Here is a 25,375-nt window from a genome sequence, read left to right on the forward strand (position 1 = left end):
TAGAATTTTGCTAGTTATTAAATATTTTATTTAATATACTTTCTGAAATCTGTTAAACTTATTACATATTATTCGTTAAAATTTTTTAAAGACAACTCAAAGTTGCTTTTATTGTTACGTAATACACCATACATAATGCAAAAGCCATTTTTATTACTTTTTATCCAACTTGATGGTTAAATGTGTTTAAGATGGTGTACAGTATGTGATATTTGCAAATATCCTATTAATTTCGCAACCATTTAATTTAATTTTGGTAATAGATGAACAGCTATTTCTACAGTTTATATTATTTAATCTTAAATATTTTACTAGCTATACTATTTAATTTTCTTGGCTTATGCGATATTGCTGACACAATTATATATAATTTTCAACTTTTGAAAATTATACGTAGAGTTAACTGTGCTTATTAATAGAATTCAGTTCTTTTGCAAAAGACTTCTTTTCATGAAAATATAGACTCTACTATTTATTTTATAAAATCAAGAATGCTAGATTATAATTTATTAATAACATATTCATACTATTTTTCTGAAAGAATATATACCAAATTTGTATAATATTTTGGAGACGATAATAATTTCATTTTACTTTAATTAGAGAGGCGTAGAAGTAAATATTTGGTTTAAATATTCTTTTATATTATCATTGAATATTAAATAAAACGTTAAGCAAATATTCATCTACTTTTCTCTAATCGTATATGGTAATAAGAAAGTTTTATTGTCTCCAGGAAAATTGTTCAAATGTAGGATATAATCATTTGAACATTTGGTATCCGTATCAATTTAAAAAAGAGAAAAATTGAAACATGCATTTTGTTATTGATTTTAATGCCTTAAAGTGTAGCATTTATGATTTTCAAATACCTTAACAATTTCTACCTATTAATATAATCCTGATACTGATTGATGCACATTAATATTTAACGTAAACTTTTCATTAGTAAAGTAATGAATATAAATCTCAAGTTATCCAGTTAGTTCTATCCTCCGCAATGAAAAAGGGGCTGTATTATTTTCACATTTAATCTGAAAAAGAAACTTCACAAAGTACCACAAAGCTTATTGCTTTCTATATTGTAAAATAGAATGTTATACTTATCTAATTATTGGTTCCTCTTATTATAATTAATTGGAAGTTTTTGTGGATATGCTAAATTGACACTTTAAATCACAAACTAGCCTCACTGCGTCAGGTTAATTAGATACACATGCAGTTGACAATACGTCAGATCAAAATTCGAGCGAGACAATACTAAATACAACCTCATTATTATTAAAGAGATCAAAACTGTCAAAGTCAAAAATTGATTGGCAGCGCAGTAGTAGAAAAATGACTTCAAAGCGACTAACTTCAGGGCGAAGACATCCGCCGAGCATTGAAGGAGAAAAAGAAGGATCGTAATATTTCGGTATGTATATAGACAACAGAGTAAGAGATCTCTGGATTGCTTGAACCGTTTTTAATGTCCGAGGTCTCATTCGAAAGCTCTTTGAAAACCCTATTCAAATATGCTATGGTTAAATCGTGACAATGCATAATTCACAGAGATACGTCGATTTAAAAATTGGGACGGCTAAACTTACTGTATAAGTTACACGGTAGCGCTCGACTATATATATATATATATATGTAGGGTAGACTGGGTACGGTTGTAACGGGGTACGGTTGAAACAACTGCAATATCTAAAAAACTATTAATATGAAACTAATAAGTCTTGGTGAGAAGATAGTGGGAGATAGTCCGAAGTTGTTTCATAGCCTCACGTCGGTCTCCTTGCAAAAATCTCAAAAATAGAGGGGTCCATTATATTTCAAACGCGAAAAGTAAGTATTTTTGGTCAATTCATTTTGTTAATATCTAAATATACGTAATCTTTAGGGCTATTACGGTTGATTTTTCATAATTATTGTATATTTGAGTTTTATTTGGTATATTAAAACTTATTATAGGTTATTTGATAAATTTGTAAAAGCTTTCAAAGTCTGAAATGGGAGGGTGGGTACAATTGTAACACTTTCCGTGGGGTCGGTTGTAACAATAATTTTTTTTACATTAATCGTTTAAGATGCCAAGACAGCGAGTCAGAGAGACAACCAGAGGTCAAAACGACATCTCGTATTTCCAAGATGCTTATGACGCAGTGAAAAAAGGCACATCTTTAAGGAAAGCAGCAGAATATTTTCAAATAAATTATGTTTCGCTGCTGCGATATATTCGAAAGCGAGACGCAGCAAATGAAATTGATGGATCTGATGTTCGTATGGGCTATAATGCTCATAACAGAGTCTTTTCTGATGAACAAGAATCTATTTTAGGTAAATACTTAATTCGATGTTCTGATATATATTGTGGGCTCTCCACAAAAGAAGTTAAGAAGTTGGCATACGAGCTCGCAATAAAATATAATTTAAATAAACCACCTACATGGGAAGAAAATAAGATGGCCGGAGAAGAATGGCTTAGGTCATTTATGAAAAGAAATCCTAATTTATCTGTGCGCGTTGCCCAAGCAACAAGCTTGGCAAGAGCAACAAGCTTCAATAAAACAAATGTCAATGAATTTTACGACAATCTTGAGACTGTCATGGGTCGAGATTATTTTGAACCAGGCAATATATATAATGTTGACGAGACAGGTGTAACTACTGTCCAAAAACCTAACAGAATCGTAGCAAGACGTGGGGCTCGACAAGTGGGTGCCTTAACTTCAGCAGAACGTGGTACCTTGGTAACATTAGCTTTCGCTGTAAATGCCTTAGGAAATGCAATACCTCCCATGTTTGTATTTCCAAGAGTTCGATACCATGAACACTTTCTGAGAGATGGACCATTGGGTTCAATAGGTATAAGCAATCCTTCCGGGTGGATGCAGGATGAGGGATTCATTGAATTTTTGAAGCATTTTCAAAAGTACACCAGTGCTTCTCCTTTGCACAAGGTTTTACTGCTTCTAGACAACCACTCATCTCATATTCATATAAATTCATTAGACTTCTGCAAAGAAAATGGAATTGTGTTACTTTCGTTTCCACCGCATTGTTCGCATAAACTGCAGCCATTAGATCGGTCAGTATTCGGACCGTTAAAAAAAGCTGTTAATGGTGCCTTTGATGCCTGGATGCGCAATAACCCAGGAAAAACGATGACGATATATCATATACCGCAAATCATAAAATCTATTATGTCTGTTGCCCTAACACAATCAAATATTCAGGCTGGATTCCGGAATACAGGAATTTACCCATTTAATCGGGACATATTTTCGGAATTTGATTTCGCACCTTCATTTATAACTGATAGGCCACAAGCTAACTCTGAATCTGCCATTCAGCAAGCCAAAGAAGTAGCTCATCGGCCTGCTCAAAAGCTTACCCCTAACTCAAATCCTCAGTCCCTCAGACCCGAAGACAAAACACTCTATGTTTCACCTTCAAATCATGCTTCGGAGACTGATGTTATTCAATCAGAAAAAGATGTTACCTTTTTGGAACAACAAGACATTCCGTCCGGACCAGCATCTACAGCAGAAATTGTTATAAACAATGCTGAAATGATTACGCCGCGTACAGAAATTCATCAGCAACCAACTGCTTCCTCTGCTTATTGCCCTTTAAATCAACCTACTACAAGCACGTCTTGTGCGTTCTCGCCGACTTCGGTACGACCATATCCAAAAGCTCCTCCAAGAAAAATGTGTACTAGAAGTAAAAGAACCAAAAGGTCTGCTATTTATACAGACACTCTCCAGATGGAAATAATCAGGCAAGAATGTGAAGCTTCGGAAAAACGAAAAATAGTTAAGCAGAAAAAAGAAAAATTGCTGAACGAATCAAAAGAAAGAAGAGGAAAGGGCAAAGCAAAACAAAATAAAACAATTATAGCAACAAACTCTAATGAAGAAAATGTTTGCTTAATATGTCTTGAAACATTTAATAATAGTAAACCAGGAGAAGAATGGATTCAATGTCAAGGCAAATGTAAGCTCTGGGCTCATCTACGATGTGCAGGAAGTAGTCGTACCTATATTTGCCATTATTGTGACGATTCGGAATAACATAATATTCAATTAAAATAGTTATAAAAAGAATTATAAACGGATGTGTTTCATAAATATTTTTATGTTTATGTGAGCAAAAGTATTGCATTTATTTATGTTTTCAATTTGTTTATTTTTAATAATAATGCATAATTTTTATTATTTACGAAAAAATAATAAAAACTATTAAAATTAATTTATAACATATTATTTTCATGTGTTACAAACGACCCCAATGAGTGTTACAACCGTCCCTGGTATGGGGACGGTTGTAACAATAGCACAGATTTAGTTAAAATGTATAGCATTAAGAAATTATGAATTTTAGGCATCTGATTGTGATGATATCTTAAAGACAGATATTTTTCCTTTAATTTGGTTGCATTACGTTACTATTATTGTTAAAAATGAAAAAAGTACAAGTAATCAAAGTGAAATTGTTTCAACCGTACCCAGTCTACCCTACTTGCCGTCGAGACACTACCGTGTCTCTTGATAAATTAGCTAAAATGAATGATAAGGGAAAAATTAGAAGGTAACTGACATTTTACAATACCTTATTTTAATTCAATTAGTTCTTCTGTTTATTTTTATGTTAAATATGATTTTTAATATTATTATTGTTTGGTGAATTGCAGATTGTGTTAGAAAGATGCAAGAACCAGCTGGAGGAATGGACGATTTATTAAACTGATCTATAGTCATCATTGCAAAAATATGTTTACAGGAAGAAAAAATAACCGGAATACCACGAACTAAGGCAAATTAATAACAGGGAGTATATGTAAACGATTAGTGAATGGCGGGTATGCAAACTGGTGCAACCTGTCCATTGGACTCATTAGAATCTGGAATAATCTATTATAGACTATTTCCGCTTTTATATAAACCTATTAACTTATTTAAAGTAAAATATTTGAATTAAATGTGAAAAAAAAATAATTTATATAAAATTACGTTCAGTGAAATATTGCATATTCAAATTAACACAAGAAGCATATAAAAATTAATATAAATGTTTGATCAAATTTAATAACTGCATACAGAATAAATAAAAAGATATGAATGCAATTGCTCTCTCCAGGTCTTTGTACCTCGATGTTATTTGCACATAAACATAGTAACAACAAAGTAAAAGTGTGAATCTCTATAATATACACATACTGAGTGCATACTGCATACTACGAAAAATGTCCGTCAAGAATAATTAAATCTCACAAAAAACAGACTTCGCTTGTAAAAAAATGACGGCAAGTACATAAATCATCCAACCTAAAGAATATAGTGAAATAATATTTACAATTAAAAAAATTAGTGAAATCCAAATGTTAGGCAAGTGTATATTTTTATCCCACAAAAAACAAGCTTCACTTGTAAAAAAAGGACGGCAAGTACATAAGTCGTATCTAGCATGATTAATATATAATAATATAAAATATTTTAATTAAAAAAAATAGTGAAATCTAAATGTTAGGCAAGTCTAAATTTTTACCATGGCGAAAATTAAAATTTGGAAAAAAATAAATAGCAATACAAAAATTACTTGCCGGGCCCGTTCTATGCATTCGTATTAAATAGCCACATTTATAACCTACGAGAAGCAACGCTTATATAGCAAGATAATGATTTACACATGGATATTACGGGCCCGGCAAGTAATTTTTGTATTGCTATTTACTTTTTTCCAAATTTCAATTTTCGCCATGGTAAAATTTATACTTGCCTAACATTTGGATTTCACTATTTTTTTTAATTAAAATATTTTATATTATTATATATTAATCATGCTAGATACGACTTACGTACTTGCTGTCCTTTTTTTACAAGCGAAGCTTGTCTTTTGTGGGATCTTATAACGTTTTGTAATATGTAGGAATTAAAACTAAAAAATTGTTTTAACTAATTCAATCTTACAAAACATTTTCCAATGTTGTGATCGTTCCATAATGTAACGCTTCAATTCGAGATATTAATTTATTAATCTAATAAATAAAATACAAAATACTACAATGATGAGTTCTTATCATAATTACACTTTTAGATGCATTTAACATAGGATTCAATGACTGAATTATATGTTCAACATCTTATAATCAAAATCACCTTAAAGCCTTTCGCTTTCAAAAATTTGTTTCTAAATTTACCTTTAAATCCACTTTTTTCTTAGGTGATACTCTCACTATCATCTTTGCATTATGGCTCTTTCCCTGATAAACTAGTGACATTTATATATTCTTTTCATTAATATAAACTGTAAAATATATACCATCAGTTAATGCAATGGAAGCCTATGATTTTTAGGTATACTGCTTTCAGTTTCCTGAAGTTACACATCGTATGCTCTATTACATGTGAAATATTGAAATCATGAATTCCTTTTATATTTACACATCTACATGATTTTATTATAATTTTCATCAACTATGTGATTTCTAATTCCAAAGTTGTATGCCAAAAATCACCTGCAAGTTTTTCCCTCTCAAGAATTTTCTTATGAATTGACTCATTTTTCCACCTTTTTGTTAGCTGTCACTCTCAATATCAACTTTGTATTATGGCACTTTGTCCAGCACATTAATGCTATTTATATTTTCCTTTCATTAATATAAACTAGGAAATACACCAACTCCTGCAATGGATGCCTCTCTTCTTTAGAGATATATAGTTTTCAGCTTCCTAAATTTATTCACCGTATGCCCCATCACATGTTAAATATTGCAATCATGAATTCTTTTCTTATTTACAGATCTACATGATTTTGTTATAATTTTCATCAAGTATGCGATTTTTAATTCCAAAATTGTATACCCAAAATCATCTACAAGCCCTTCACTTTTAAGGATTTGCTTAGAAATTCATCCCTTTTTCTTAACTGTTACTCTCAATATCAGCTATGAATCAGCTAGGGCTCTTTTTCAAGCAAAATAGTGCCATTTATATTTTCTTTTCATCAATATAAACTAGAAAATACACAAATTAATGCAATGGAAGCCTCTATTTTAGATATACTGCTTTCATTTTCCCAAATTTATTCACTGTATGTTCTATCCTTATAACATTTCCTGTGCCAGAGTCCTCAGATATTCGTTTCGCTAATTTCTATACACTGTAGAAACTGGTCGGATTTCTGGTGCTGCAAAATGGAGTAGAAACCATTAATTTTTGGACTGAGTTTCAATTGAGAATAAACGTGCATTTTTTCACCCATAACAATGACCAGTATACTGCTTTTGGCCCATATAGAATACTAGCATATAGATAACAGAGGAAAACTATCAACAGTTATTAACTCAATTTTACAGAATTTCATCTAATGAATCTCATCCTTAAATTAGGGCTGAGCAATGGATGACATTTTTTTGAATATTGGCTTATTCTTACTATGCCAATCTTTCAATGCTTTCATCTTTGCCTGTGTCAAGTTCCAGAATGCAGGAGTGAAAAGCCTAAGTTTTGATTCAACTCCGATAATCAATATGTGAGCGAACCTTCTTCCTTGGATTTTTAATTCAATTGTACCAAATGTATTTAAGTCAAAGCACAAGTATTACTATTTGATATAATACACTTGCACAGTGACTTTAAAATACTAAATGATAACACTATGAGTAAGCCTGAAATCAAATTCATCGTGTAAGAATTTCAATTCTTCAAAGAAAATAAATATTTGAAGGAACATGAAACATCTCAGTTACTTACTAGTATTTGATGTTGTCCCATCTCCATTTTCTTTATTGCTAAGTGACCTAAATTCCTTGAGACTAAAGATCTGTAATATTTGGGTGTCTTTGCATCTTTTGTAAACATCTATTATTGTATAATTAGCTTAAATCCAAACACTAGTCAACTTGTACTCAACGTAAATGAAGGTTCATCGGAATGCTTCTTATTTTCCAAACAAGCATTCCTATAATTTAGTCTGAAATATTTGTTCGCATATATGATATAACCTATCGAACAATTGATATTCATATCAGTTTAAAAAAAGAAAAAGTTAAACATAAATTTTATTTATGATTTCCACACCTGGAAGTCGAGCATATGATTATTAAATTCCTTAACAATTTCTTTCAATTAATATCCTCCTGATAATGACCAATGCACATTAATGTTGAAAGTATACTTCTCATTGGCACAGTGTTATAAATATTAATCTTGTTTAATCCAGTCAGCTCTATAATCATCAATGAAAATGAAAATGTTCTGTCTTAATTTAATCTGAAAAAGAAATACCACAAAGTACCACAAAGTATACTACATCCTGTATTGTAAAATATAATGTTATACTTATCTAATTCGCGAATCCTTCAGTCACTGTTAATTGAATTATTTGTGATTGTAGAAATTTAACAGATGCAATATCGCAACACGATGAATAACCTCACTGCATTAAATAAAAATAATCTCACATTACAATTTACACAGTTCAATATAGTCACCGAATTAATTATCGATGATATCGATTTTGATTGACAGTTCCCAACCATATATAGTTTGGTCGTTGAGTATATTATGTTGGAAGCGTTGTGAAAGTGACGTCATTTTTCTTAGCGACCAACTTCAGCCTGAGACATACACTCTGGCTGGAAAAGAAGAAGAATATTATGAAGGAAAATTTTATTTTCGATATATATATAGCTAACAGAGTATGAGATCTCTGGATTGCGTGAACCGATTATGATGTTCTTAGGCGCAAATGAAAGCTTTTTCAAAACCATTTTAAAAAAAGCTTTACTTAAATAATGGCAATGGATTATTCGCGGAAAAAAATCGATTTGAAAATTAGGACGCCCCAACTAGCTGTATAAGAGAGTAGTGCCTCCACTGCGGTATAGGCATGACTTTTTCTACTTTTATGTACTTGCCGTCGAGACACTACCGTGTGTCTTGATTACTTATAAACGCTTTGAATTCGGATAAGGTGAACGACTTACCTCTATCCGTTATTATGGTCTGCGGTTGACCAAACAAATCAAAGATCCTTGATAATGCGTCACATACTTCTGCCGAATTCGTTGATTTGATAGATAGGGAACAGCGATGTAAACCGTGTAAACGCGTCTATTGCTACCAATACATGTCTATACCCTTCTTTTGTCGCTTGGAGCGGACCGTAATGGTCCACATGTATTTCTAATAAGGATTTCACCGGAATTGGTTGCGTTTGGGGTTCGCCTTCTTTCATATGTATCGAAGTATTATTTATCATACATATTAAACAATTATCCACGTGTTCTTGGACTTTGTGCTTCATCGTAGGAAACAAGTAGGCAGCCTTTAGGCCTTCCACCACCTTCCCGACTCCGCAGTGTCCCGCATTGTCATGGTAGACTCTCAATAGATTCCTAATCATACTTTATGGTACCACAAATTTCGGCCCGTCAGTACTTTTTCGGTATATCAAACCTTCAATTAGAGCAAATCTATCATCGTCCTTGTACTCGAGCTCACGTGCAAGTTTTTTTTAAATTCAAATCCGATAATTGCTAATACAGTAATTCATCTTCTAAAGAAACCGTAGACAAGTAAAAGGCTTGTCGATTCAAGGCGTCGACATGTTGCATACGTTCCCCTTTTCTATGTTCGATTGTAAAGTTATAATTTTGGAGCGTTAACGTCCACCGAGCAATGCGTGGATCTAAATTAACTTTTTTGATCGCTTGAACGATGGAATTACAATTGGTTATAATTTTAAACTCTATACCGTACAAATATATATGGAACCTTTCTATGGCTTTGACAATTGCGAGCATCTCGAGTTCAAAACTATGATAGTTTTGCTCTGCTTGATTGGTCAATTGACTATAATACGCCACAGGACTCATTGTTTTATTATCTTGACTTTGAAGCACGATTGCCCCAAAACCTAATGCGCTCGCATCTGTATGCAATTCAGTTTTAGCCGTGGGTGAGTACAATCGTAGAACTGGATAATTGACCAATTTACTCTTAAGGTCTACAAAAGCTCTTTCGCAAGAATCATCCCAGTCGAAATTCACTTTTTTTCTAAGGAGATTATATAGCGGTTTAGCTATCAGGGCAAAATTGCTTATAAACTTTCTAAAATAACTCGCTAAACCTAGGAAGCATTGTACTTGCTTTGAATTCTTAGGTGTTTCATACTTCTTGACGGCTTCGACATGTCTATCACTCAATGAAATATTGCCGTCACTGACTATATAACCTAGGTATTCAATACTTTTTCGCACAAACTGACATTTATTATAATTTAATTCCACCTCGTATTTTTTAAGTGTCAGTAAAACATCTCGTAAGACCGTCCAATGCTGCTCCAGAGATACCGATGGGATTAAAATATCATCAATATACAGGGTCTTTTCCTAACGGCGGGACATAGGAGATTTCGTGTTATTTGACTATAGTACTTTTTACTATAGTCAAATTACTATTTTCCGTTTAATTTAAGTATTAATCGAAGTCACCAAGATTAATTAAGTAAAATGATATTTATAATAAATAATAGAAGCAATTAAACTAAAGTAACCATTAAAACTTAACTACCTACGCTTTTGTTAATTATATTAATGTATAGTAAGTGCTTCAATGCTATAGTCAAATAACACAATCTTATGTCCCACAGTTAGGAAAAGACCCTGTATACTAAAACTTTATCTGCCTTAATGAAGGGTTCTAATATCTGTACTATTCTTCTTTGGAATTCTGCTGGAGATTCGGAGTAACCAATCGGTAGTCTCAGGAATTCGTATTGGGCGTCGGGTGTAGCAAACGAGAAATATTTTTTCGCACTCGGATGCAACTTAATATGATGGAAATCATCTTTGAGATCTAACAAGGTATAAACGGTACTTCGACTAAATCTACTGAGACAGTCTTCCATTAACGGAAATGGGTAGTGCTGTTTATGAACTCGTTGATTTACGGGATCCCTCAAGCCCTCTGTAGCCAACATTACGGAACGAAAAACGAGAGAGAATTGTCCAGCGCTATTTTTCGACCGATTTCAATGTCTTTTGGCTTGTTGCAATCGTTAGGATTCGCATAGTGTCATAAATAAAGCCGTATTTTCCAAAAAACGTAAAAAAAATAAAATTGTTTAAAAATTTGCATTAATAATATTTAAACGCCAAACAAATTGAAAAATCGGGTTTCTTTATGACGAGGTGCCAGACCTGACGAATCCAACAAGCCAAAAAACATTGAAATCGGTTGAGAAATAGAGCCGTACCATTGTCCCGCGTTTCTGAGGTGGACGAAAAGCAAAAATTTTTAGGAAGGAAGCTAGGCTTCCTCCCCTCTCGCGGCTCACGCTAACGTGTTCCCCCACTCCAGCATCGAAACTGACTACGAAGCTTTCCTCTAATATTTACGCTATTCTCCTATCTGTAGCTATACAAGTAGTGTGGCTAAGGGGATTCTGGGACCGGGGGCGAGGGGGTCGGGGTTCCGCGGGGGTAGGGGAAGTAGGGGAATTGCCCCACTCCTCGGCTGAGACCGATGGGCGAGGGGGTCGGGGTCCTGCGGGTGGAAGGGAAGTAGGGGAAATGCCCCCTCTCCTCGTGCGGCTGTGCGCATTGTGTGTCACCCACGTTAAACTCCTTTGGTGTGGGGTACACATGTGACCTCCCCCCCTCTTATGTTAAGCAGTGGACGCCTTAGAGAGAGAAAGAGAAAGAGATGTGACCTCCCCCCCCCCCTCTTACGTTAAGCAGTGGACACCTTAGAGAGAGAAAGAGAGAAAACACCCACGTTAAACTCCTTTGGTGTGGGGTACACATGTGACCTCCCCCCCCTCTTACGTTAAGCAGTGGACGTCTTAGAAAGAGAAAGAGAAAGAGAATGGGGGTTGCGAAATGAACGATCGTTGGAGTTTTTAATTAAAATTTATATATTTTTAATAATATACACATAATAACAATAATAATAATAATGCTCCTAAACTGCAGCAGCATCAGCATCTGCGATTAATTGAAATACAATGCTTGTTTTTTTAGAAGAGTTTCTTACATTCTATGGCATGATGTACGTATGTTCTGCAAATGGTACACCACTCTGGAAGTGAGCAATTAATATGCAGGTGACCATAATTTTTGCAATTTGTGCACCAATAATGTGGCGTTAGATCTATCGCAAGTTCCATTTGCGTTGTCTCTGTTATTACGGAAATATGTTCCGTTTGTGTACCACTATTTTTCACCTGGGACATATTTGAAAACATTTTGTTATTTTTTTTTTTATATTGTAATAACTATTTTACAAAGCAAGGATACTTACAAAAATCACCTCCTCTTCTTCTTCTTCCTCCTCCTCCATCTCCTCTTCTTCTTCCTCCTCCTCCCTCTCCTCTTCTTCTTCCTCTCTCTCCTCTAAATCAATAGCTGGTAAAAAATAAAAGAAAGAAAGAAATTTTTTTCGTTTGGAATAAAAATACAATTGGTCAAATAGTGGGATAGTTAACAGTTTTCAAAAATATGTGTCGTAAAATTCTTTTATGTTTCTATTTATTGACATTATCTCATGTATCACTACATAAACAGTCTGTATGAATGGGTGGGTTTTTTTGTCTTTAAAAGAAATAAAAATAAGTACTTACAGTTCAAGTGCATATTGTGATGAAGCATCGCTTCATATTCTTCAAAATAACGATTGTGAAAATCGTTAATTCTTTTGATGTAATCCTGCATCGATTCTGCAGGATTTTCATCCTCCTCTACTAGATTTTTTGTCACGAAACACCGTTCACTTTCCATTTTTTTAAAAATATTTTACGTTACAATCTATACCGCACTGATGAATGTTCGACGACTGAATGAAGCCTCTGCAGAAATCTCGTCGAGAGAAAGTCTTTGTCGTTCATTTGTTAAATATAAAGTTACATTTGATAACACTTAGGAGTACATTCTTTCTTAATCAAAAAGGATACACTATACCCTATGAATAATCTCCATATAGAGATATTTTTTTTCCTATTGTCTTTTACCTATAGGTTACAATCACAATGGAAATTCATCGTAAGTAAGAAAATCTTAGAAAATTACTCTTTCCAAGAAATACGATAATATCTTTTTTTTCTATTGAGTTATACTGTGATAAACCTATAGGTCAATCACAATGGAAATTCATCGCAAGAAAAAAAAAATTATCCCTTCCAAACATTGAAATTAAATACGCTTAACATACGATAATATCGTTTGCAAAGAAGTCAAGTGAACAGCAGAAGAAGAAAAAGCTTCTGTCTGCAAAACTTATTCTGCAAAGCAGATCCAGTAGTGTCAGACGTATTCTGCATAGCAGTAGTGTCAGACGTACCGAAGAAAAGAAAGAGATTAAGTGTGTTAGAAAAAACTTCTTTTGTTTTACATAAAAAAAAAAGTTAAGTTTATTTTTTTTTTCATTCGATTAGTACATGCATTTTTAAAAATTATTTTTTTAACACTAATAAGGCTAATAATTTTTTTTTCATAGAGATAAAAATGAATTTCAATAAAATCAATGCATTGGGAAGCGTCATTCCAAAAAATTTTGTGAAATTAAATAGCTTGACGGAAAATCAAGAGTACGATATTACCGAAGTGGACAAAATTATGACAAAATATGGAATTAAAATCATTGTAAAGCTGTCAACTGCCGATTGGATATTCTTGCCTGGGAGAATGGCAAAATTGGCGGAGGATACGGAGCAGCTGCAGCAGCTACAAAAGGCTGCAACAGCCAATAATTTAATAATGCTATACAAAGGAGGAAAATATCACAACGTGGAATTTAAGTCTAAAGTTTGATAGGTATTTTGTATCCAAAAAAAAATAATGAATAAATTTGTTGTTTATTATATATTTATTTAATAAAAATTGTTTTTCTTATTTTTTTAACTTACATTTCTAACAATATTCGTAAGAGGATTATATTGTACAATTTTATCGTGTATGATTAAACAATAGGCTGTAGTATTATCCGGAATGATTTCCATACACTCGATCTCGAGTTTGACGTCGACCGTGCCGGTTTTTATGGACTCGTTCTGATGCGAGCAGTCGATGACGAAGAGCGGCCCGTACGTCAAAAAGTCCGTATAGTCGAGCATGGGTCTAGCGAGTTTCTCACCAGCGTAATAGGAGGTGAAAAACTTTCCATACATGTCGTAGAGGACTGAATAGCGGGATTTCGTGAAATCAGTGTGGAGACGATCGTACGGATAAGATTCGGAATTCAGATAGAGTTTGACATCGAGTACTTTGCAATGACTGAATTTGAGCACATCCTCATGCTGATTACTCTTTTTGTTCGTTCGGAACGCAAGAATGACGTATCACGGCTTTTCCAATTGCGTGGACGCTTTCACGGACCACGTGTGCCGCTGCGACTTGGGCAGTAGCGGATACTCGTAAAGCTCCCAGACGCGAAAATCGAGTGACAGACTCTTGTCCTGCTCGACGATACTCAGAAATTGGAGTTTCGTAATTTCGTTCAGGGTCACATGGGGTATGCTCCATTGCACTAGTAGCAGCTTGATCGACGAATTGGTGATTTTGTCCAATGAGTAAATGGCATTTGTATCGTCGTGCGCGCGAATGAGAACGAGCTCGTGACGCGCGTTAACGACGACTCGCCGATAATCCTCACAGAATCCCAGCAGCATTTTCAGGGGCACGCAAAAGCTGAAATTCTTAACAGCCTCCTTGAGCCGGTCTGCGGCCGCTGCGACGAACCATCCGGAATGGCGTAGACTGGCGCTCTCCTCGGTGCTCAGGGAAACGAGATTCTTCAGAGTACTGGTAATACCGACGTTTCTGCATCGGTCGATCTCGATACCGTTCGATTCGTAAGGAATCTCGTCGAAGAGGAAGGCTGCGGAATTGCAATCGAGCGTAACTATATCCTCGTTGCTGGCGCTCGCGTCACGCGTGCCCTCCACCAGCTGACCCTCGACGTAGAGATAACTCTCGCACGGCAGGAGTATCAAATCTTGCTACTGTATGGGAATGCGAATTTCGTCGCTGTTCGCCAACGAGGCGTTCGCATACGGATTGGAGGCGTGCATCTCCATTTTGGTGATGCGATTGTCGTAGGTCAGCGGTGCGGTGACGTTCAAGGGATCTGCCATTGTTCCACTATGTACCTTCGCCCAATCTCTTCACGGTGAATCCCAATGGTTGTAAAAATTCTATATTTCTTCTCGTTAGCAAGAAGCTCCTCTTGTCGCGATTTTCACTCCGATGAACCGGTGTATTCGACTCCACGTAGGACGAACGACTAGCGAACGTTTCATCCAGTTTCACCGCTTTATAATCCTCGTTACTTTTGTAAATTAACATTTTTCTTAATGTGTAATCTTATGGTAATTTCTTCACGTCCAAAATCTACGAGACGATCGTCCTGATCGAGGATACGTAACGTGAGACGGTCAATTACTCTGACGATGACCGGTAGATAAATGACGGTTTTCGGTACCTCCGAGATTTTATAGCCCGGTGGTACGCTGGGAAAGAACTCGTGAATAATGTGTCGGGGTCTATCGTTGGTGTACGCACCACCCGCAATGCTGCACTCGATGCGTAGAATATTTGTTTTCACAATGTTCACGGTTTCGTCGGATTTAGCCTGGGCGTTGGGTTCGATCACGCGATTCGACGAGAAGCCCAGTAGTGAGCCAATGTTATTCGGTTTTCCAAAGTCAATCGAATATTTACACAATATTTCACTCTTCAGTGTATTATTGTTCGCTCGTAGAAGAATAACGCTGTTAATGTCGTCTTTAATTTCGTGTCTCGCAGAAATTTGAGGCTGCAAATACTCATTTATCGCACTCAATTCGTAACAGCCTCTGGGTATCGTCAGTACCTTATCGTTATCGTAGTAAAACTTATTATTCGTCTCGTCCACATTGGCTATCGAGTTGTACGTTTGCATGTCCACGAGACCGATCTCGTAGCGATCGTCTTGCAGATTGATCGGGGGAAAGAAATCTGAATTTAATACAGATTTACGATCCGATAATTTCACGGTGAAAGACATTTTGTTTTTTTTTCAAAGTATATGTTCTCGCAGGAATTTCACGCACAACTGACCGCAATTGCTTTTATCGTATGATTGATATAGATCATGATTGTAGTAGATTGTAACGTTATAGGACCAAAGTAAAGCACACATTCTTTTGGCGGTTTCAAATTTCCAAAGGAATCGAAATATACGACGATGTCGTTATGCTTGACGTAGGCTACCCAGTGGGTACCAGGGCCGCATTGATCGTCGAGATTCACGATCGCGCACTCGTTGCACCGCGGCCCGTCGAGCGGCAGAGATGTGCGCATAAAGACTCCACGGAAATGTGGTATGCGTCGGCAGATGCGTGCCAATTGTATGTTACTAGTAGCACCAGAATCCGGAAGGAGAGATTCTACATTGCGACGAAATTTCCCCTCATTTATTTTCTTCCCGCTCCTTTTCTCCGACCGTTTTTTTTTTGTTGTTTTTTTTTATACCTCCACGGTTCCCCTCTCCGACGACTCGCTATTACGGTTTCAGATAAAGACCTCGAACTCTCTCGCGCTTTGCCGACGCTTCCATCGCGCGATTGTGACGTTGCATTTCCTGCAATCGTTCTCTCTCAGCTTTTGCAAGGTTTACAGCACTCGCTATACCCGATGCTCCACCTGCCAGTGCTCCGACTGCACCTAGCAGTGGGAGTATAGGTATTATACCACCCCGTTTCCTCGGCACTCGAATTCTTCTCTTCCTCGTAGTACTAATTTTTTTCTTGTTGTTCTTTTTTATAGCCGCTACTGCTTTCTTCATCCCTACAATATTACTATTATGTAATCCCAAGCCAAGTTTACGCTTAGCATTCATCGATGCCTATATGGCTGTGGCAACCGCGCGTTCACCCAAGGTCGCGTCTCTTGCAGTAATACGTTCACGCGCTCTCCTCGCTAGCACTTTATCGGCCTGATGACGCTCCGGTAGATCCTCGTTGTGCCAATATGCTAAGTCGTGATCGAGGCAGGCCTCGTCCAGCGGATTTATACCACGATCGCCGCGCACAAATCTTTCGCGTAGTCGAGTGCCGGGCACGCAATAATTGTAACCGGGCACGTGCAGCTCAAATGGCAATTTTTTAAAGACTTTATTGAAGAACGATCCAGACATTTAGAGCAACTGCTTCTCTCTCTCCTCTTGCTGACAAACGTAACAGTCTTTTATCAGTCTCGGTGGTCCGTCGTGGTGAGTGGTATTAGGTAGATTGTAGTGTTGCAAGCAATATACAGGGTTTTATCCTAACAGAGAAGCATAGGAGATTCGTGTTAGTTGACTATAGAGCCGTGGAGCATGGAATCCGAGAGCCCTCATTGGTCAATTCCGTGTAGTGCCAACATAAAATAGGTCGTTGCCAACAGATTTTGTCTCTAATGCTTCTCGTAAGTGGAAATAGCAGAAATGTCAAAAAAGTGAGGTTACTAAAGGTAAAAGTAAATATTAATGAAGGGATAATAATAAAGGGTATGTGACAGTAAAAATAAATATGATGTAAAGTCAACTTTAATGTTCAATGTATTAAATAATATTGATTAAGTGTTTTTTAATGTTCAGTTATCTGTTGTAGTGAAATTAAGAGGCTTCGCTTTAGATATGAATGGAGCGAGGAACCTGAAGAAGATGATTAAAGTAAAGTTTCAAGCGATGGAACTAAGAATTTTGAAGGATATGATATTGTTACGAGACCTCAATTCCTGAACAATTTTTCATTGGTGGTAGAAAACAGTAAGTTGAACCACATAATTTAATTTGTTATATTTTGTAAGTCATAATATAATAAAATGATTGCAGGTAGACTGTAGATTATAATTCCAAGTTTTGCTAATTGCGGCAAAGGTTTTTTGATAAATGTGCAGAAGGAAGAGTGATTTCGATTGCAGCTGCAACGATGCATTACAATAGTTGCAGGGATGTATACAATTTCTATTATCACAATTAATAGTATTTATTATGTAGTTTGTTTCAACCATTAAAGAGAGGCATATTGTATTTAAAGCTACGTAAACTAATTAAGATTATAATTTTGTACATTTACTAAAACACATATTCTTTTACAGAGCCATAGCTGGAAGGTACATGAGCTTTTTATCAAGATTCTATGGATTCAGCGGCTTATGATGATTCAGTATAAGAGGTTTATACTCTGGATGTGGGATGCAACAATTTTCATGTTTGGAATACATCAATTCCTGGCTGCAGTAAACTTTGTATTGGCAATTGTGTAAGTATAATAAATATTTTGAAAAATAATTAAATATAATATTACAAAATCTCTCACTTCTCTTTACAGTTATTTTTGAGTTTTCCCTGACTTGATGAAGCACACAGGATGAAGCTAAAGAAGCTATGGTACAAGCTAGGACAGAGCAATAACATTTGTACATACAATTTCTCAATAGACGTTCCATGAAGAAGCTCTGATTTTTAGATCTGTAGGATTATTTGCCAGTATAAACTTCTACCATAATTGATTATAATTTTCATATTACATTGTACACAAGCTTACAAGATGAAATTAATTAATGTAGTTGCTCACTATCTAACTAAGATAAATGTACTTAAGAATTATAATACTATTACTGAATCAATGATTTGTCATCTGTAATTTTGATTCATCAATTTAATTTGTAAAAGATATGTTTGTAACTATATAAATAAATAATAATTTCATGAATTTAATTAAAACATTCTTTATATTATAATAGCTGTAAAACAACCGATTCATTCATAGAGGGGGGGGGGGGGGAGTTCTCTCAAACAAAAATCCTACAATTAATTATAATAATGGGTTTTTATTTTTAAATCTTACAAAATACACACGGATATTCACTCAGAATACAATAATTACTCTATGTTTTAATTACTCATATTCATACAAGTAAATTAAGCGCATATTCTTCGTCCACGCAAAATCTCATTCCTCTCATGATTTCCATTTGCGATTTATTTCCATTTGCTCTTTTCCAAAAGTTACAGACACTCTATTGACTCACATTCAAATCAAATGATACATTTTTTTTTTTTTTTTTTTTTTTTACGCTGGAGGGAATCCGTTGAGGACTGAGTGCAGGAGTCTTCTCTTTCCTGCTGTGCCGTCTTCGCTAGCATGTTTTCAGTCTATAAAACGAAGACTTGATCTAAGCAGAAAGAGACATACCTGCTAAACCACTCCAGCGGCATGCAAGCTCTACACAGCCATGTCGTATCACGATATTACCATGTAGGGCCGCGCCGGTCGCTATGAATCGCGCCTTCCTTTCTCAATTCTTATTCTAATCTCGATCAAAAATTTGCAATTAAAGATATTGCTCGAAGAGGCCTCCAGCAACTGCATAACAAAGCTCTATTCGCTTTTCAAAACAGTGTAATACATTCTGCAGTTCTGTGGGTGTAATACTCTCGCACAACGCAATGATGTTCTCCTTTAGCTGCTCTACGGTCTCCATCTCCATATTGTACAGCTGGTTTTTTATGATTCCCCATATTCCAAAATCTAGAGGTGCTAGATCAGGGGATCTAGGAGGCCATTCAATTGGACCATTTTTCCCAATCCATCTCCCAGGATATTTCTGGTTCAAATATTGGGTAACAACTCTAGCTGTGTGGGGTGGAGCTCCGTCTTGCTGGAATGTTATCAATTCCGCCTAAAATGTAAAATGAAGTAGCAGAATATTATTAGAAGCTTCATTCCTTAAAATAATGCGTATTTTAAGAATTTATAAAGAAAATTACATTGGTGGCCACGCTTTGGACTCTTACGTTAACTTCATCTGTTAGCATCTGCAAATACTTATTGGCGTTTAAGTTACCCTCGATGAATATCGGGCCGATTATTTTATCCCCTAAAATGCCCAGCCAAACATTAAGTTTCTGCTGGTATTGCGTATGGGATTCGATATATTCATGAGGGTTTTCTTTTGACCAGACTCTCGTATTTTGAATGTTTGGGGCGTGGACCAACACAAACGTGGATTCGTCCGAGAATAAGATATTCTTCGTAAAATTGCAGTCAAAGTCCGTTTTCTCCATTATAATTTTACAGAAAGTATGTCTCCTTTCGTAATCGGCCTCTTTCAATTCCTGGCATCGAAAAATTTTGTACGCACGAAACTTTTCTTTTTTAAGAGTCTTATGAACCGAAAAAATAGAGACTCCGGTTTCCCTACTGATGCTAGAGAGTGATTGACGGGGATTATTGGTGACCGAATCTTCTATACGGTTTTTAACACTATCAGACAATGCTCTTGCTGGTCGTTTATGCTTTACGTGGGTACGATCCAAGCAACCGGTCTCCTCAAATTTCTTAATTAATTTTATAACCATACTGCTGTTTGGTGCCGGACGGTTTGGAAATTCCCTCTGGAATAAATCTTTAATATCCCTTGAGGATCTACCACCGTAATACCACTTGACTATTTGTATTTTTTCATTTACATTCATTTTACACAACTGAAAGTTCCAATAATTTATTAATTTTATACAGAGATATAAAGAAATTCATTCATTTTTAGCTTGAACATATTGTAATCTTAATAGTGTAATACTTACATAGCAATTTTCCTAATTTTATTAATAACTATTTGACAACAATTCGGTATAACCACGAAAATGATCGAAGATAAACAAATGAAAAAACGTGTGTGTTCTGTGTGTTTGTGTGCTTGGTGCAGGATTCGTTTTTTCATTTGTTTATCTTCGATCATTTTCGTGGTTATACCGAATTGTTGTCAAATAGTTATTAATAAAATTAGGAAAATTGCTATGTAAGTATTACACTATTAAGATTACAATATGTTCAAGCTAAAAATGAATGAATTTCTTTATATCTCTGTATAAAATTAATAAATTATTGGAACTTTCAGTTGTGTAAAATGAATGTAAATGAAAAAATACAAATAGTCAAGTGGTATTACGGTGGTAGATCCTCAAGGGATATTAAAGATTTATTCCAGAGGGAATTTCCAAACCGTCCGGCACCAAACAGCAGTATGGTTATAAAATTAATTAAGAAATTTGAGGAGACCGGTTGCTTGGATCGTACCCACGTAAAGCATAAACGACCAGCAAGAGCATTGTCTGATAGTGTTAAAAACCGTATAGAAGATTCGGTCACCAATAATCCCCGTCAATCACTCTCTAGCATCAGTAGGGAAACCGGAGTCTCTATTTTTTCGGTTCATAAGACTCTTAAAAAAGAAAAGTTTCGTGCGTACAAAATTTTTCGATGCCAGGAATTGAAAGAGGCCGATTACGAAAGGAGACATACTTTCTGTAAAATTATAATGGAGAAAACGGACTTTGACTGCAATTTTACGAAGAATATCTTATTCTCGGACGAATCCACGTTTGTGTTGGTCCACGCCCCAAACATTCAAAATACGAGAGTCTGGTCAAAAGAAAACCCTCATGAATATATCGAATCCCATACGCAATACCAGCAGAAACTTAATGTTTGGCTGGGCATTTTAGGGGATAAAATAATCGGCCCGATATTCATCGAGGGTAACTTAAACGCCAATAAGTATTTGCAGATGCTAACAGATGAAGTTAACGTAAGAGTCCAAAGCGTGGCCACCAATGTAATTTTCTTTATAAATTCTTAAAATACGCATTATTTTAAGGAATGAAGCTTCTAATAATATTCTGCTACTTCATTTTACATTTTAGGCGGAATTGATAACATTCCAGCAAGACGGAGCTCCACCCCACACAGCTAGAGTTGTTACCCAATATTTGAACCAGAAATATCCTGGGAGATGGATTGGGAAAAATGGTCCAATTGAATGGCCTCCTAGATCCCCTGATCTAGCACCTCTAGATTTTGGAATATGGGGAATCATAAAAAACCAGCTGTACAATATGGAGATGGAGACCGTAGAGCAGCTAAAGGAGAACATCATTGCGTTGTGCGAGAGTATTACACCCACAGAACTGCAGAATGTATTACACTGTTTTGAAAAGCGAATAGAGCTTTGTTATGCAGTTGCTGGAGGCCTCTTCGAGCAATATCTTTAATTGCAAATTTTTGATCGAGATTAGAATAAGAATTGAGAAAGGAAGGCGCGATTCATAGCGACCGGCGCGGCCCTACATGGTAATATCGTGATACGACATGGCTGTGTAGAGCTTGCATGCCGCTGGAGTGGTTTAGCAGGTATGTCTCTTTCTGCTTAGATCAAGTCTTCGTTTTATAGACTGAAAACATGCTAGCGAAGACGGCACAGCAGGAAAGAGAAGACTCCTGCACTCAGTCCTCAACGGATTCCCTCCAGCGTAAAAAAAAAAAAAAAAAAAAAAATGTATCATTTGATTTGAATGTGAGTCAATAGAGTGTCTGTAACTTTTGGAAAAGAGCAAATGGAAATAAATCGCAAATGGAAATCATGAGAGGAATGAGATTTTGCGTGGACGAAGAATATGCGCTTAATTTACTTGTATGAATATGAGTAATTAAAACATAGAGTAATTATTGTATTCTGAGTGAATATCCGTGTGTATTTTGTAAGATTTAAAAATAAAAACCCATTATTATAATTAATTGTAGGATTTTTGTTTGAGAGAACTCCCCCCCCCCCCCCCTCTATGAATGAATCGGTTGTTTTACAGCTATTATAATATAAAGAATGTTTTAATTAAATTCATGAAATTATTATTTATTTATATAGTTACAAACATATCTTTTACAAATTAAATTGATGAATCAAAATTACAGATGACAAATCATTGATTCAGTAATAGTATTATAATTCTTAAGTACATTTATCTTAGTTAGATAGTGAGCAACTACATTAATTAATTTCATCTTGTAAGCTTGTGTACAATGTAATATGAAAATTATAATCAATTATGGTAGAAGTTTATACTGGCAAATAATCCTACAGATCTAAAAATCAGAGCTTCTTCATGGAACGTCTATTGAGAAATTGTATGTACAAATGTTATTGCTCTGTCCTAGCTTGTACCATAGCTTCTTTAGCTTCATCCTGTGTGCTTCATCAAGTCAGGGAAAACTCAAAAATAACTGTAAAGAGAAGTGAGAGATTTTGTAATATTATATTTAATTATTTTTCAAAATATTTATTATACTTACACAATTGCCAATACAAAGTTTACTGCAGCCAGGAATTGATGTATTCCAAACATGAAAATTGTTGCATCCCACATCCAGAGTATAAACCTCTTATACTGAATCATCATAAGCCGCTGAATCCATAGAATCTTGATAAAAAGCTCATGTACCTTCCAGCTATGGCTCTGTAAAAGAATATGTGTTTTAGTAAATGTACAAAATTATAATCTTAATTAGTTTACGTAGCTTTAAATACAATATGCCTCTCTTTAATGGTTGAAACAAACTACATAATAAATACTATTAATTGTGATAATAGAAATTGTATACATCCCTGCAACTATTGTAATGCATCGTTGCAGCTGCAATCGAAATCACTCTTCCTTCTGCACATTTATCAAAAAACCTTTGCCGCAATTAGCAAAACTTGGAATTATAATCTACAGTCTACCTGCAATCATTTTATTATATTATGACTTACAAAATATAACAAATTAAATTATGTGGTTCAACTTACTGTTTTCTACCACCAATGAAAAATTGTTCAGGAATTGAGGTCTCGTAACAATATCATATCCTTCAAAATTCTTAGTTCCATCGCTTGAAACTTTACTTTAATCATCTTCTTCAGGTTCCTCGCTCCATTCATATCTAAAGCGAAGCCTCTTAATTTCACTACAACAGATAACTGAACATTAAAAAACACTTAATCAATATTATTTAATACATTGAACATTAAAGTTGACTTTACATCATATTTATTTTTACTGTCACATACCCTTTATTATTATCCCTTCATTAATATTTACTTTTACCTTTAGTAACCTCACTTTTTTGACATTTCTGCTATTTCCACTTACGAGAAGCATTAGAGACAAAATCTGTTGGCAACGACCTATTTTATGTTGGCACTACACGGAATTGACCAATGAGGGCTCTCGGATTCCATGCTCCACGGCTCTATAGTCAACTAACACGAATCTCCTATGCTTCTCTGTTAGGATAAAACCCTGTAGATATTGCTGCACATCCGAGTCCGCGCGAATGTACCGAGGTAATCTTTCCCACACACTCGCGATACTATCTGGAAAGTACTCGAGCAATACGATCTTCGGTATGTGTTCGAGCTGATGATTCGTCAAGTTCTGCAGGGAATCGACGACGACTAGCATGAACGCCATCGTAATGGCAACTGACCGAATAATTCCGTAATTCGCGAAATATAAATGAACGATACAGCTGTTCCCGAAGGTTAATAGCGAGGATGCATTTCGTGAAGCACGTGCCGACTATTCGCGTGACAAATTTGGATGCTCACGATGCTACCACGCAAATAAAAAAACGTCACGGATCGCTATTACCATCTACGATACGCTGCATAGTTTGCGGTCCGTCGAATTGCGGTAAGACAAACGTGCTGCTGAGCCTCATAGAGAGTCCGCACGGTGTGAGATTCCAGAACCTGTACGTCTACTCGAAATCGCTGCAGCAACCGAAGTATCGGTATCTGGAGCAGCTTCTGCAGGACACGGAGGAAATTGGTTACTTTCAATTTTCAAACAATTGCGAGATTGTGAACGTCGCGGATGCAAAGCCGAATTCCATTTTCATATTCGACGATGTGGCCAACGACAAGCAGGACAATATAAGGGACTACTTTTGCATGGGTAGACATTCCAACATCGAATGCTTCTACCTCTGTCAGACTTATGCGAAAATACCAAAGCATCTGATACGAGATAACGCAAACTTGCTAATAATATTTAAGCAGGATGGAACTAATCTGAAGCATATTTTCAACGATCACGTCATCAGTGACATGCCGTATGAGAAATTTCTCACATTGTGTTCGACCTGTTGGAGTCGCGATTACGGTTTCTTAGTAATAGACAAGGATAGATCTCTGAATAACGGTCGATATCGCAAAGGTTTCAACGAGTACGCCACGATCGAGTGAACGGCCTTGAGGCTCAGTTTTTTGATCGACGAACAGGTCGGATCTGTTAAGAAATCGCGTCAGTTGATAATCGAGTGCCAGTTTGAACAGGTCGGTTGGATCTGTTAAAAACCGTGTCAGTTAGATCGGTTTATAACTGTTTTAAACAAAAACCCCTCCAAAACAGCATCACGATGGATGAAAAATCGCTTCTGAAGAGGATCGCCAAGACGAGCGAGGTCATTCGCGACAAGCATCTTGCCTTGAAATCGGAGAAGGCGATAATGGAGAGCAGTTTGAACGAGACATTCAAGC

General features: G+C 35.8%; 2 protein-coding genes and 2 long non-coding RNA genes across 10 annotated transcripts; 2 read left to right on the forward strand and 2 right to left on the reverse strand.

Moving 5' to 3' along the window:
• The first annotated feature begins 2,075 nt into the window (after window positions 1-2,075).
• On the forward strand, window positions 2,076-4,064 carry LOC136786232 (uncharacterized). Its single transcript, XM_066747849.1, has 2 exons — window positions 2,076-3,024; window positions 3,181-4,064. Exons 1-2 carry the CDS (start codon window positions 2,076-2,078, stop codon window positions 4,062-4,064), a joined length of 1,833 nt encoding a protein of 610 aa, XP_066603946.1.
• Window positions 4,065-14,331: 10,267 nt separating this feature from the next.
• On the reverse strand, window positions 14,332-16,172 carry LOC136786249 (uncharacterized). Its single transcript, XM_066747873.1, has 2 exons — window positions 16,091-16,172; window positions 14,332-14,870 (listed from the first exon to the last, which is right to left on the reverse strand). Exons 1-2 carry the CDS (start codon window positions 16,170-16,172, stop codon window positions 14,332-14,334), a joined length of 621 nt encoding a protein of 206 aa, XP_066603970.1.
• Window positions 16,173-17,360: 1,188 nt separating this feature from the next.
• On the forward strand, window positions 17,361-18,729 carry LOC136773520 (uncharacterized). 4 transcript variants are annotated; one of them, XR_010822642.1, is made up of 4 exons: window positions 17,361-17,519; window positions 17,623-17,780; window positions 17,847-18,276; window positions 18,346-18,729. It is a non-coding gene; the product is annotated as an uncharacterized lncRNA (long non-coding RNA). The 4 variants fall into 4 exon arrangements; XR_010822652.1 differs by having other exon boundaries at window positions 17,375-17,482; XR_010822646.1 differs by having other exon boundaries at window positions 17,421-17,546.
• Window positions 18,730-22,692: 3,963 nt separating this feature from the next.
• LOC136773671 (uncharacterized) lies at window positions 22,693-24,061 on the reverse strand. 4 transcript variants are annotated; one of them, XR_010822667.1, is made up of 4 exons: window positions 23,903-24,061; window positions 23,642-23,799; window positions 23,146-23,575; window positions 22,693-23,076 (listed from the first exon to the last, which is right to left on the reverse strand). It is a non-coding gene; the product is annotated as an uncharacterized lncRNA (long non-coding RNA). The 4 variants fall into 4 exon arrangements; XR_010822672.1 differs by having other exon boundaries at window positions 23,940-24,047; XR_010822671.1 differs by having other exon boundaries at window positions 23,876-24,001.
• Between the last annotated feature and the right edge of the window lie 1,314 nt (window positions 24,062-25,375).

Source organism: Prorops nasuta, unplaced genomic scaffold, assembly GCF_024137725.1.
Source record: "Prorops nasuta isolate Cenicafe-Biocafe unplaced genomic scaffold, Cenicafe_Pnas_1.2 PNAS00001, whole genome shotgun sequence".
In the NCBI taxonomy this organism is placed as follows: Eukaryota; Metazoa; Arthropoda; class Insecta; order Hymenoptera; family Bethylidae; genus Prorops; species Prorops nasuta.

Coding starts and splice junctions, on each gene's coding strand:
- LOC136786232 (XM_066747849.1), top strand. CDS start 2,076: ATGCCAAGACAGCGAGTCAGAGAGACAACCAGAGGTCAAAACGACATC. Junction 3,025..3,180: donor CTGCAAAGAAAATGGAATTG/TGTTACTTTCGT, acceptor TACCGCAAATCA/TAAAATCTATTATGTCTGTT.
- LOC136786249 (XM_066747873.1), bottom strand. CDS start 16,172: ATGTGTGCTTTACTTTGGTCCTATAACGTTACAATCTACTACAATCAT. Junction 14,871..16,090: donor ATACGATAAAAGCAATTGCG/GTCAGTTGTGCG, acceptor GCAATTCCGCAG/CCTTCCTCTTCGACGAGATT.